Consider the following 13,734-nt stretch of genomic DNA (forward strand, 5'->3'; position numbering starts at 1 on the left):
TTCACATTGTTGTGCAACCAGTCTCCAGAACTCTGTTCATCTTGCAAAACTGAAACTCTGTATCCATTAAACACTGGCTCCCCATTTCCCCCTGCCCCCAGCCCATAGTAACCACCATTCTACTTTCTGTCTTTATGAATTTGTAATGGGATACAGTATTGTATTTTTTGGAACTAGCTTATTTCACTTAGCATAATGTCAAGATTCATCCATATTTTAGCTGTATCAGAATTTTCCTCCTCTTTAAAGCTGAAAAACACTCAGTCATATGTATACACTGCATTTTTGTTTATCATTCATCTGTTGTGGACATGGGTTACTTCTACCTTTTGACTACTCCGAATAATGCTGCTTTGAACATGGGTGTGCCGACATCTTTTCAAGACCCTGCTTTCAATTCTTTTGGCTACATGGCCAGAAATGGAATTGCTGGACCATATTTTTTTTAATTTTTCGAGAAACCTCTATAGTGTTTTCCATAGTGGCTGCACCATGGTAGACACTTCTAAAGTTTCTGCCATACCCTAGGGGAAGGAATTATTGTACTGCAGACAACATCTAAGGAAAAGAACTGTATGGCCAAGAGTAAACAGTCAATTTTCATGCTTTATTAGAAAATAATTAAAATACTTAAGAGCGTGGAATTCCTAGAATTGGGAGAGACATTATAAACCATTTGGTCCACCCCTTTCCTTTACGATGAGTAAACAGGTTTGTGGAGGTCAAACGGCCAGTTAAGTAAGGGAAGAACCAGAATTGGTATCCAGAGCTTTCCAATCCTCAACTTATTGCAAGGAAAATAATAATAATTTTCAACTCGAAAAATTATGCGATGAAGAACAAGAACTATTGAGCGGATGATTCGCAACATACTCTGGGATGTATTTTCTGTGTGTTTTGTTTTGAGGGCTGTTTGTTAACCTCCCTAATTGCCTTGGTTGACATTGAAACCCTGCCTGTTTTTCTTTATCCCGCCGCTGACTGGGTCCTGAGCGTCCTAGGAGATGGAGGCAGAGACAAAGGAAATCAGTCCACAATTAAGAATGGAATGAGACCCCATGCCCCGCCTGTGCGCTGGCCGGAGTTGCCAGCGTGCCGAGCGGATTCAGCGCCTTTCTCAGGGCCTCAAAGATCCCAGCGCGCTAGGAGGGTGGTTTGTGGCTCCCTGCAGTCCCCACGCCCCGGATCCAAATGACAGAGTTCGGGGACTCACAGGGGCAGCAAGGCGGCAGAGCCGCGGAGCCCGTGCAACTTCTCCGGCGGGACCGCGCCCAATCTTCCCCGCCGCAGTCGGGGAGCCCCGGGGGCCGCCGAGCGCAGGCTGCGGACCGCGGCGGGCACGTGGGCTCGGCTGCAGCGCTGCGCCAGGCACCGGCTGCTCGGCTCGGCCCAACCTCTCCGCTCCCGCCTCGGCCCCTGCCTCTGGGGAGAGGGTTCCTCCCCCCTTCCACTTTGCACCAGTCCGAGGGAATTTGCGGTCGGTGACGCGCATCCTTAAGAGAGCCACCTGCAGCGCGGGGCGCGCCGCTCCAGGCGGCATCGCAGGGCTGGGCCGGTGCGGCCTGGGGACCCCGGGCTCCGGAGGCCATGCCGGCGTTGGCGCGCGGCGGCGGCCGGCTGCCGCTGCTCGGTAAGGCCCCGCTCGCCCGCTCGCAGCCCCTCGCGGTCCCTCAGCCCCCACCCCGCAGTGTGGACCCGGGCGCGCGCCTCCTCCGGCCCAGCCGCCTCGCTCCTCCCCGCGCTCGCTCCTTCCATTGCCTCCCGCGCCCCTCCCCTCTTTCGCGCCCTCCGGACTCGCCCACTACTTGCCTGCGGCCCCGGCTTTTCCCACCTCGCGTCCTCTTCTCTCTTCTCCGAAGTCTCTCCTCTGGCTCGGGCCGCGGTCCCGAGTGGCGGCCCGGACTTCGCAGACAGCCTCGCCGAGGCGCTGCGCCGCGTCTGGGGCAGCTTGGCCCGCGCGCTCGGGTGCTGGGCCGTCCGTGGGAGTCTGCGGCCGCGAACTCGGCGCCAGGTGGCCAGGGACCTCTCCTGGACTGGCCCTTGGATACTGTAGACACCTGGGTGTCGTCTTTAACTCTTCTTTTGAGGTTTTGATTTATGGAGGGAACTCTGATGGGAAAATGCGTCCGCGTTCTCCCCTAGAGCGAGTCATCCTCAATAACGATACCCCCCAGCCCCACCGAATTTTGGTTGGATCAACGAATAGTTTACCTAGGAAATATTACGCAAACAGATTTACATATTGAAATACTAGCTGTCCCTTTCTTCTAGTCTCTTATTATCCTGGCATTAAACCCCAAAGGGGTTTTCAAGGACTCCGAGGACTGTCCCCAAAGAATCTGCTGGGTAGCATAGTTGTTATTGAAAAAAAAAAAAAATCTTCCGATCGGTTCGCGTCAGCTTTATATTTGGAAAGATGAGAGGACTGAATCAAATTTGGGTTGAAGGCGACAGAGTTCTGGGATCCTGGGAGCTCCAGTCCTTGTCCTAGGTCTGCAACCTTGGAACTGACACTCACCTCCCCCGGCCTCCGGGCCTCCGTGTCCTCATCTGTGCAGTGAGGGAGTCCGTCCGTGTCCCCTTCAGCTCTGAAATGCTAGGTCTTGAAGTCTCTGTAGTAAATAGAGAAAATGCTTGCAATATAGAAGTGCAGGAATTATATCCAATAGCTTTTGTTACAAACAATTCTGAAATATAAAAAGTAAAAAATGGAAATCGGGAAAAGAGTGGAAAAACAAAGACATTTTAGTTCTTAAATATTTATCTTTATTAGTTAGTAAATCTGTAATTTCAAATGTGTAGTACAATATGTTTTCCAGATTCCATTAATACAAAATGTTAGCTTTCTATTATGTATGATATTAAGTAGTAAGTGCATTTTTCAGAAACTTAATGGGCTTTCTAAAGGTATAAGCATCAATACTTGCAATGATATTTAAGCTGCATTGAATTCTTTTATATTTAGGAAAGAATTCAGAAATTTCTATATCTCTCTCTCCAGATACTTCTAAATGAAGTATAATTGGCACACAGTAAATATGCACAAATCTTAAGGGTACAATTTCATTCGTTTTCACATATGTATGTGCCCAAATAACCATGATCAGACTGAGATATAGAGCAATTCTAGCTCCACCCTCTCTGTCAGTACCCCCTCCCCAGGTAGCCACTATTCTGACTTCTGATGCCATGGATTACTTTTAACTATGTTTGAACTTCGTGTAAACCAAACCATCATCGTGTGCTCTTTTATGTCCAGCTTCTTTTACTCAACATTATAATAATAAGATTCAACCTTGTTCTCTGTAGCAGTGTTTTTTTTTTAATTGCTGGTACCATTCCGTGGTATGAATAGATGTTATAATTTATTTTATCCATTCTGTTCTTGAAGCACATGGAAGTTGTTCCAATTTTGTGTAATTATTCATAGCACTGCTGTGAACATTGTTTTATATATGGTGGACATAAACACCATATATAAAGGATTATGCCCACAAGCAGAATTCCTGGATCATAGGGAAGGGATATGTTCAGTTTTGGTAGATACTGTCAAACAATTTTCCACAGTGGTTATACCAATTTCCACTCCCACTAGCAGTGTATGGCAGTTCCAGTTCCTCACATCTTTGCCAACACTTTGTATTATGGATTTTCTTGAATAAAGAAGGATAAAGTGAGAAGCTTAAACATGAGAACTTTAAAATGCTTAATAGCCTTAAATTCCTTGAATTAGAACATGGGATCCCAATTTCCCTTATATTGTAAACACTACTTTTTTTTTTTTTTTTTTTTTTTTGAGATGGAGTCTCCCTGTCACCCACGCTGGAGTGCGGTGGTGTGATCTCAGCTCACTGCAACCTCCGCCTCCCAGGTTCAAGCGATTCTCCTGCCTCAGCCTCCTGAGTAGCTGGGATTACAGGTGCATGCCACCACACCCAGCTAATTTTTGTATTTTTAGTAGAGACGAGGTTTCACCATGTTGGCCAGGCTGGTCTCGAACTCCTGACCTCAAGCGATCCACCCACCTAGCCTCCCAAAGCGCTGGGATTACAGGCATGAGCCACCACACCCGGCCATGCCCGGACTTTTATTCATCATTTGTGAATAATGATGAAGCTTTCTAAGTGGCATTTAAAGGAGAGGAACATGTTCCCAATGGGCTTTTCTGCATTATCTGCTGATACTGGACAGAGAGAAGTATTTCAGTATTTTAAGAGCTATGATACTACCTTTTTCATTAGTGTTAAAAAAATTCATATTCAAAGCCTTGAACTGCACATTTGAGTTGCCATTCTTTGCCCTTGTTGCTTATCTTACTTTATTTGCCTTCTTGGAAACTCCTAGCCCAAGGCGGAATGATTCAGGAGAAAGTGGAGGGAAGGGACACTCAGCAAAGCTTGGTTTGGATTGGATGTGAGCCCAGACCTGCCGACCTGACATTAAGGTCCCCTCTGACTCTGAAACTCTAGTTCTAATTTTTGCCATTATATAGGTGTAGATTGGATATTCATTTCTTTTTAGGTACTTCATGTCTATCTATAGTAAATTATCCCCTTAGGTTTAATTGTGAACTTCTTGCCTTACATTAAAAATGGATTAACTTTTTATAACTAAAAAGGCACTTTCAGTAACTCTTAGCTATTGGTAAATACTCGTTATTGGATTCTCCTGTTGTTTAAACTGAAAAACAATCAGGCAATGAGATATTAAATGTGAAGGAGGAAGGCTTACTTATATTCCAAGGGAAGACTTCAGATAAGAAAAATGAAGAGAAAACATGCATTAGGAAGAAAAAAATCTGTTTTTATTTAACAAACTTTAATTGAATACCCATTTCTTTCTTTCTTTCTTTCTTTCTTTCTTTCTTTCTTTCTTTCTTTCTTTCTTTCTTTCTTTCTTTCTTTCTTTCTTTCTTTCTTTCTTTCACAGTCTCCCTTTGTCATTGAGGCTGGAGTGCAGTGGTGTGATCACAGCTCACTGCAGCTTCAACCTCCTGGGCTCAAGCAAGCCTCCCACCTCAGCCTCCTGAGTACCTGGGACCACAGGCACATGCCACCACACCTGGTTAATTTTTTGAAAAATTTTTGGGTAGGGATGAGATCTCACTGTATTGCTCAGGCTAATCTTGAACTCCTGGGCTCAAGTGATCCTCCCAAAGTGCTAGGATTACAGGTGTGAGCCACCGTGCCTGTCAGAATACCTATTTCTACTATTTCTTGCTAGGCGCAAGTGGTACAAAGATTAAAGAGATGGAGGTAGGGGAACTTGTGTATAAATAACCAATTTTATTTTTTTGAGAAATGCGTGGTCATTGCCTTTTCCCAGGAAAAGTATTTCAGTATGGTTTCTTTTAGTTAAACCTTCCAACACAGTTATTATGATTGCTAAATATACATTAAAAATTGCATGAGTCTGGCTGAGCGCAATGGCTCACGCCTGTAATCCCAGCACTTTGGGAGGCTGAGGCAGGCAGATCACTTGAGGAGTTTGAGACCAGCCTGGCCAACATGGTGAAACCCTGTTTCTACTAAAAATACAAAAATTAGCCAGGCATGGTGGCGGACGCCTGTAATCCCAGCTACTTGGGAGGCTGAAGCAGGAGAATCGCTTGAGCCCGGGAGGCAGAGGTTGCAGTAAGCCAAGATTGCACCATTGCACTATACCCTGGGTGACAGAGTGCGACTCCATCTCAAAAAAAAAAAAAATTGCATGCGTCAATGAAGGAAGCTTTAGCCAGGTCAGAAAAGGGATCCCAGTTTTTTGCCCCCTAAAACCAGTTTTTAAATTTTTTTTGAGACAAGACCTGGCCCTATCACCCAGACTGGAGTGCAGTGGTATGGTCTCGGCTCACTGCAACCTCTGCCTTACGGGCTCAAGCAAGCCTCCCACCTCAGCCTCCTGAGTTGTGGGACTACAGGCATGCACCATGACATCCAGCTAATTTTGTATTTTTTGTAGAGATGGGGTTTCACTGTGTTGCTTAGGCTGGTCTTGAACTCCTGAGCTCAAGCAATCCTCCTGCCTCAGCCTCCCAAAGTGCTGGGATTACACATGTAAGCCAGTGTGCCCAGCCTAAAACTACTTAAAAATTGAGATATAGTACTGTATTTAATGCTTATGGGAAAGAAAATGCTCTTCCATTTAAAGTAAAAGGAACAAACTATTCCAAAGCTAAATATGGTCATCTTTTAGGTCTTGGGAAGAAGCACTTTTCCAAATCATTCTTTAAGCAAAGGTATCGACTACGTTTTACTCCGGGAGGGTATTCCTGCTCATTTGAGAAGCCCACAAAATGCCTCGGCTTCAGCAACATATCCACGGTTCTTTGTGTTCCTCTCATCTCATCCTTGCATGGCACTCGGCAAGCAGGGTGACAGTAACTAACCCCATCATTCAAGTTCAAGATTACAATCTTGCTGCCTCCCCACATACCTATCAGACATTGCCTAAATCTTTGGGCAAAGATTTTGATTTGACAAAAAGCAAATAATCTCAAGAGTATTGTATTTTATCATTTTTCTTAACTTTGAAAGTGCTCTTGTAGATAATAGGAATAAGAATTTGGAGAGGGGGCCGGGCAAGGTGGCTCATGCCTGTAATCCCAGCACTTTGGGAGGCCAAGGTGGGCGGATCACGAGGTCAAGAGATCGAGACCATCCTGGACAACATGATAAAACCCTGTCTCTACTAAAAATACAAAAATTAGCTGGGCGTGGTGGCACATGCCTGTAGTCCCAGCTACTCAGGAGGCTGAGGCAGGAGAATCACTTGAACCTGGGAGGTGGAGGTTGCAGTGAGCCGAGATCATGCCACTGCATTCCAGCCTGGAGACAGAGAGAGTCTCCTTCTCAAAAACAAAACAAAACAAAACAAACAAACAAAAAAAAAAACAGAGGGGAAATTGAAGGGCTGGAAATTGGCTTAGCTTGGTCTTGCCACTGTGCTGTATCCTTTATTCCCTCTGAAATAGCAAATTCTTGTGAACTTCACAGTAGGTGGTTTGTCTGAGTAGAGCTTTTTGGTTTTTTGTTTTTTCTTATATACCCAGACTGCTCACCTGCAAGCTTTTTGGTTTTTATCAGGAGACTTTGTGATCTTAAGATGTTTTTCTATGACTTCCAGAAAAGCTGTATCCACTTCTCAGGTAGTCATAGTTATAGGGTCGAAGATTTTTCTGTCTTTGGGGAATCTGTGAGTTTTATACCTAAGTGATTTAGTTATTCTTGGTTGATACTTTCTATGGCTGCATTATCAGTGGTTTTGAAGTAATGAAAGCTTTTGTAGAAGTCACTACTGGTCACTAATTTGACTCATGCAATTCTGTTCTATGAGTACCAACACATGTGAAGGAAATTTTAAAATAATATAAAAGTAGGCAGAGTGCAGTGGTTCACACCTGTATCCCCAGCACTTTGGGAGGCCTAGGTGGGAGGATCACTGGAGCCCAGGAGTTCAAGACCAGCCTGGGCAATACAGCGAGACCCAGTCTCTACAAAAAAAATTTAAAAATTAACTGAGCATAGAGGCACATGCCTGTAGCCTCAGCTACTCAGGAGGCTGAGATAAGAGGATAGCTTGAGCCCAGGAGTTTGAGGCTGCAGTGAGCTACGACCATGCCACTGTACTCTAACCTGGGTGACAGAGCAAGATGCTATCTCTAAAAAAAGAAAAAAGAAAGGAAAAAATATATAAAGTGCACACAGTGTTCTTTTGTGGCCACAGAAATTGCATAAGATCCTAAAAGAGGAACCATTTTTTTTTTAGGTTAAACAGTAAAAATATATATATTTTTTACTGCTGTCATTATAAGGTCAATTAGTAGCCAAGAATCTTCCATAGAATTATTTACAGTCTATGCTAAAGCAGGCTTTAGTGTATAAGACAGTGTATAAGATAGTCACTGAATTTAGTCTTCGAATATTTTGTTATTTGAGTTATGATTTTCCTAATGTTTGATATTATGTTCTTGGAGGTAATGCCCATAGATATATTAGGACTAAAAACACATTTAGGAAACGTGCTGTTTTCTGTGGCAGAGAATGTCTCTGCACTTAAGTTCCTCATTTGTAAAAAGGAGATAAGCAGTATCTTACTCCTTCATCAGATAATACTTGTAAAGCACAGCTGCACTCCTTGTTAGGCACGTGTTTTGCAGAAAGAAAAATATATGAAGTCTGAAGACATTAGGATTTGGAGTCACAAGATTTGCCTCCTTCTCTCCCTCCCTCCCTTCTTCTTTAATTCCCTGTCTCTTTCCCACCCTTCCTCCTTCCATAGATGTTTTTGAGCGCCATCTATGTCTAGGACCTGTGTTAAATGCTACACAGTACTGTTTCCTGCCCTCAAAGTATAATGTTAGGGGTGTCGGTGGGAGAAGGTCAGACATATAGAAAGAAAATTGCAGTGGAGTTTTAGAAATACGCACAGTGGCTGAACCTCTAACCCAGACTGAGAAGGTAAAGCAAAGCTTCCAAGAGAAGGTGATGCCAGAGTCATACTGGAAGAGAAGTAAGACTTGTCAGAGAAAGAAGAGGGTGAGGATGTTCCAGGTAAATAGGACAGCAAATGGAGTTTTCCACAGATGGAAAACTATGATTTCATTCCGAGTTGTTGTGACACAATGTATAAGGTCGCCAGGATTAGAGTAACTATCATTTATAAAGTTGTAATTCAGCAAATTATTTGAAGATTTCTAATGAATAGGTTTTAAAAAAAGAAAATTCGGGGTTGCCTGAGCATAAGGTGTAATGTATAAGGGATACTTTGGTGATGGGTTAAGTGGTTGGACTTTATCATGTAGACCAAGAGTCTCTGGATGGTTGGTCTGACGTGGGGGTCCATGCCTATAGTCCCAGCTACATGGGAGGCTCGCTTGAGCCCAAGAGTTCAAGTCCAGCCTGGCCAACATAGCAAGATCCCATCTCTAATTTAAAAAAAAAAAAAGGCCAGGTGTGGTGGCTCACACCTATAATCCCAGCACTTTGGGAGGCCAAGGCGAGTGATCACTTGAGCCCAGGAGTTTGAGGCCAGCCTGTGCAACATGGCAAAACCCCATTTCTACAAAAAATACAAAAAAAGTTAGCCAGATGTGTTGGCACGTATCTGTAGTCCAGTTACTAGGGAGGCTGAGGCAAGAGAATTGCTTGAGTCTGGGATGTGGAGGTTGCAGCGAGCTGAGATCACACCACTGCACTCCAGCCTGGGTGACAGAGCGAGACCCTGTCTCAAAAAAAAAAAAAAAAAAAAGTAGTCTCTGGATGGATTTCAGGGGGTTTGTTATATCTTCCCTCTGTGTGTGTATGTGTGTGTGAGCCTGCTTTTTTTTTTTGGAAAGTGAGTTAATTGCTACCTTCAGATTTTCAAAGGGGTCTGTGACTCAAGAAAGGGTAATCATTGCTGTTGGTTCTGGAGGGCTTTAAGCAGAGGTGTGACATGCTCTGATATGTATTTTAGAAAGACAATTCTGGTGTCTGTGTGGAGGATGAATATGGGGCCAACAGGACTACGGCAGGGAAGTTGTTGGCAGTAGTCCAGGCCAGAGATGACAACGAGGATTGAATTAGGGCAATAGTGATAGAGATGTGGAGCTGAGAATTGCTTTGAGAATTATCAAGCAGTCAAAATGTTAGCTGAGCATGGTGGTGTGCACCTGTAAGCCCAGCCACTGTGGAGGCTGAGGCAGGAGGATCGCTTGAGCCCAGGAGATTGAGGCTGCAGTGAGCTATGATCCTGCCACCACACTCCAGCCTGGGTGGTAGAGCGAGACCCTATCTAAAAAAAAAAGTCAAAATGAAAGGCTTGGCAATTGTCTGGGTAATGGGAAATGAGGGAGACAGAGGAGTCAAAAATGGCTTCTGGGTTTCTGGATCCTGTGACACTGGAGGTTTTGCTACTGAGGAGGATTGGGGGAGAGAGAGGAGAGAGGGAGATAGGAAAAGGTGGGGCTTAGGGAGGAGAAAGGTGAGTTAAATTTCCATTTGAGTTTAAGGTTCCTGGGGGGAGCTACTCAGATATATAGTTAAAGACACAGAAGGTATGAATTAGGAACTTGTGAGCAGATATATTCTTTTTTATTTTATTTTTATTTTTTGAGATGGAGTCTCGCTCTGTCGCCCAGGCTGGAGTGCAATGGCGCGATCTTGGCTCAGTGCAACCTCTGCCTCCCGGGTTCAAGTGATTCTTCTGCCTCAGCCTCCCGAGTAGCAGGGACTACAGGCACTGTCCACCACGCCTGGCTAATTTTTGTATTTTTAGTAAAGATGGGGTTTCACCATGTTGGCCAGGCTGGTTTCGAATTCCTGACGTCAAGCGATCCACCTGCCTCGGCCTCCCAAAGTGCTGGGATTACAGGCGTGAGCCACCACGCCAGGCCTATTTTTTATTTTTCTAGAGATGAGGTCTTGCTGTGTTACCCAGGCTGGTCTTGAATGCCTGAGTTCAAGTGATCCTCCCACCTTGGCTTCCCAAAGTGCTGAGATTACAGGCATGAGCCACTGCACCCAGCCTTACCAGCATATAGACAGTAGTTAAAATTACGAGAATTTATAGAGAAAGAACATTGAATGAGTCCAGAGAATGAAACCTTAGAGTTACCCAGTCTACTGCCCTCATTTACCACAAGAAGAAAATGGGGTCCAAAGAGGATAAATGAGTTGCTCAAATTCAGTTTTCAAAGCTGATAACTTTCAGAAGAGGGACTTGGAACTCTGGTCTCCAACTCTTTGCCTCACAGAAGACAGCTTGAAAATGAAGTGTCTTGACATCTTCTGGTTTGTTTCATAATGTGTAAAATAAAGCCACAACTCTTTAGATTAATGTCAACTTTTGTTTTACTTACCCCTACTCCCGTCCCAGTACTGTCCCTTCAAAGTGTACCACTTTGAGAGCTCTTTTTCAGTTCCAAAGTTGTCCTCACTGCTCATAATGTGTTTGGAACTGGATTCTGGGAATTTCCATTAAGGTTTTAGAATGAATTTTTGGAAAGAACCTTAATATTGATGGTGGCAAATTTCCTTTGGCTTTGTTTTTTTGGGGGGGGCGGGGGCGGACAGGTCTCACTCTGTCACCCAGGCTGGAGTGCAGTGGCATGATCTTGGCTCACTGCAGGCTTCACTTTGCAGACTTCAGTGATCCTCCCACCTCAGCCTCCTGAGTAGTTGAGACCACAGGTGTATACCACCACACTAGGCTAATTTTTGTATTTTTGGTAGAGATGGGGCTTTGCCATGTTGGCCAGGCTGGTCTCGAACTCCTGAGCTCAAGTGATCCTCCTGCCTCGGCCTTCCAAAGTGCTGGGATTACAAATGTGAGCCACTATGCCTGGCCAGCTTTTTAAAAAGTCAGGTTTATTGAGGTGCAATTTTCATACAGTAAATTTCATCCTCTTTAGTATGCAGTTCTATGAGTTTAAGAAACAAATACAGTCATGGAACTGCCACCACTATCAAGATACAGACACTTCCATTCCCCTTAAAAGTTCCCTCATGGTGGTGCGCAGTGGCTCATGCCTGTAATCCAGCACTTTGGGAGGCTAAGGCAGGTGGATCATGAGGTCAGGAGTTCAAGACCAGCTTGGCCATCATGGTGAAAGCCTGTCTCTACTAAAAATACAAAAAATTGGGCATGGTGGTGCGCACCTGTAATCCCAGCTACTTAGGAGGCTGAGGCAGGATAATCATTTGAACCTGGGAGGCAGAGGTTGCAGTGAGCTGAGATTGTGCCACCACACTTCAGCCTGGGTGACAGAGAGAGACTCCATCTAAAAAAAAAAAAAAAAAAAAAAAGTTCCCTCATGGCAGGGCGCAGTAGCTCACATCTGTAATCTCAGCATTTGGGGAGGCTGAGACAGGCAGATCATTTGAAGTCAGGAGTTTGAGACCAGCCTGGCCAACATGGTGAAACCTCATCTCTACTAAAAAATATATATAGATAAAACTTAGCCAGGCATGGTGGCAGGCGCCTGTAATCCCAGTTACTCAGGAGGCTGAGGCAGGAGAATTGCTTGGACCCGGGAGGCAGAGGTTGCAATGAGCCAAGATCACGCCACTGCACTCCAGCCTGGGCAACACAGCAAGACCATCTCAAAAAAAAAAAAAAAGTTCCCTCATGCCCTTTTGTAGTCAACCCTGATCCCTACCCCAAGCCCCTCACAACCAGTACCCTCTTTCCTGTTTTCGTTCCCTTTATAGAATGTCATGTAAGTGGAATCTTATGATATGTAGCCTTTGAGTGTGTTTATTTCACATAGCAGAATTATCAGATTTATCTGATCAGATGATTGTTACGTATATTAGTAATTTTTTCTTTCTGGTGCTGAGTAGTATCCTATTGCATGGATAGGCCTCAGTTTGTTTATCCATTAACCAGCGACTGGTCATTTGTTTGCTTCCAGTTTTTGGCAATGATGAATAAAACAGCTATAAATATTTGAATACAGGTTTTTGTGTAAGCATAGGTTTTCATTTCTTTTGGGTAAATACCTCAGAGTGGTATTGTATTGCTGCACTGGATGCTAAGTGAATGTTTAACCTCATGAGAAACTGCCAAACTGTTTTTCAAAGTGATTGTACCATTTGTCATTTTCCCCAACAATGTGTGAGAATTGCATTTTCTCAAGGTCATCGTCAGCATGTAGTATTGTCAGTTTTTTGGTTTGGGTTTATAACCATTTTAATAGTGGTGTAGCAATGTGTACTGTGGCTTAAATTTGCATTTCCCTAATGACTAATGATGTTAAGCATCTTTTCATGTGTTTAATTGTCATCCTATATTTTGTTTGGTGAAGGGTCTCCAGAAATCTTTTGCCCATTTTTAAAATTGGAGTGTTTCTTTTATTGTTATTGGGTTTTAAGGGTTCTTTGCGTATTATGGATACAAGTCCTTTTTCACACGTATATCATCAAAATATTTTCTCCAGTCTGTGGCTTGTCTTCATTTTTTAAGAATGTTTTCTGGGCTGGGTGCACTGGCTCGCGCCTGTAATCCCAGCACTTTGGGAGGTGGAGATAGGCGGATCATCAGGTCAGGGGTTTGAGACCAGCCTGGCCAACATAGTGAAACTCCGTCTCTACTGAAAAACAAAAAAAATTAACTGGGCGTGGTGGTGGGTGCCTGTAATCCCAGCTACTTGGGAGGCTGAGGCAGGAGAATCGCTTGAACCCAGGGGCCGGAGGTTGCAGTGAGCCAAGATCATGCCATTGCACTCCAGCCCAGGCTACAGTGTGAGATTCTGTCTCAAAAACAAAAAAAAGATTTTCTAATGGCTCACACCTGTAATCCCAGCACTTTGAGAGGCTGAGGCAGGTGGATCACCTGAGGTCAGGAGTTCAAGACCAGCCTGGCCAACGTGGCAAAACCCCGTCTCTACTAAAAATACAAAAATTAGCCAGGCATGGTGGTGTGCACCTGTAATTCCAGCTACTCGGGAGGCTGAGGTGTGAGAATCGCCTGAACCTGGGAGGTGGAGGTTGCAGTGAGCTGAGATTGTGCCACTGCACTCTAGCCTGGGCAACAGAGTGAGACTCCATCTCCAAAAAAAAAAAAAAAAGAATGTTTTCTGAGGAGCAAAAGTTTTTCATTTTGGTGAAGTCCACTAGTGGAAAAAAATTAACTCTAGACTGAACACTGCTCTGATCCCACCTAACCCAGCTTAAATGCAAGACATGAAAGAACAAAGTGCTCACCATAAATTTAATTGCATCCCAGAAAAAAGTTCAAGAATATTTAACAGAACAC

At 44.3% G+C, this 13,734-nt stretch overlaps 1 protein-coding gene across 1 annotated transcript in view; it reads left to right on the top strand.

Annotated features, from left to right (window-relative positions):
- Positions 1-1,520: 1,520 nt before the first annotated feature.
- FLT3 (fms related receptor tyrosine kinase 3) overlaps positions 1,521-13,734 on the top strand; it is a 99,212-nt gene continuing 86,998 nt past the window's right edge. Inside the window, exon 1 of the mRNA XM_032150576.2 lies at positions 1,521-1,630. Within this exon, the coding sequence (XP_032006467.1) occupies positions 1,588-1,630 (43 nt within the window). The 5' untranslated portion in view covers positions 1,521-1,587. The remainder of the gene's footprint in view (positions 1,631-13,734) is intronic.

Source organism: Hylobates moloch, unplaced genomic scaffold (genome assembly GCF_009828535.3).
Source record: "Hylobates moloch isolate HMO894 unplaced genomic scaffold, HMol_V3 SCAFFOLD_4, whole genome shotgun sequence".
Classification (NCBI taxonomy): domain Eukaryota; kingdom Metazoa; phylum Chordata; class Mammalia; order Primates; family Hylobatidae; genus Hylobates; species Hylobates moloch.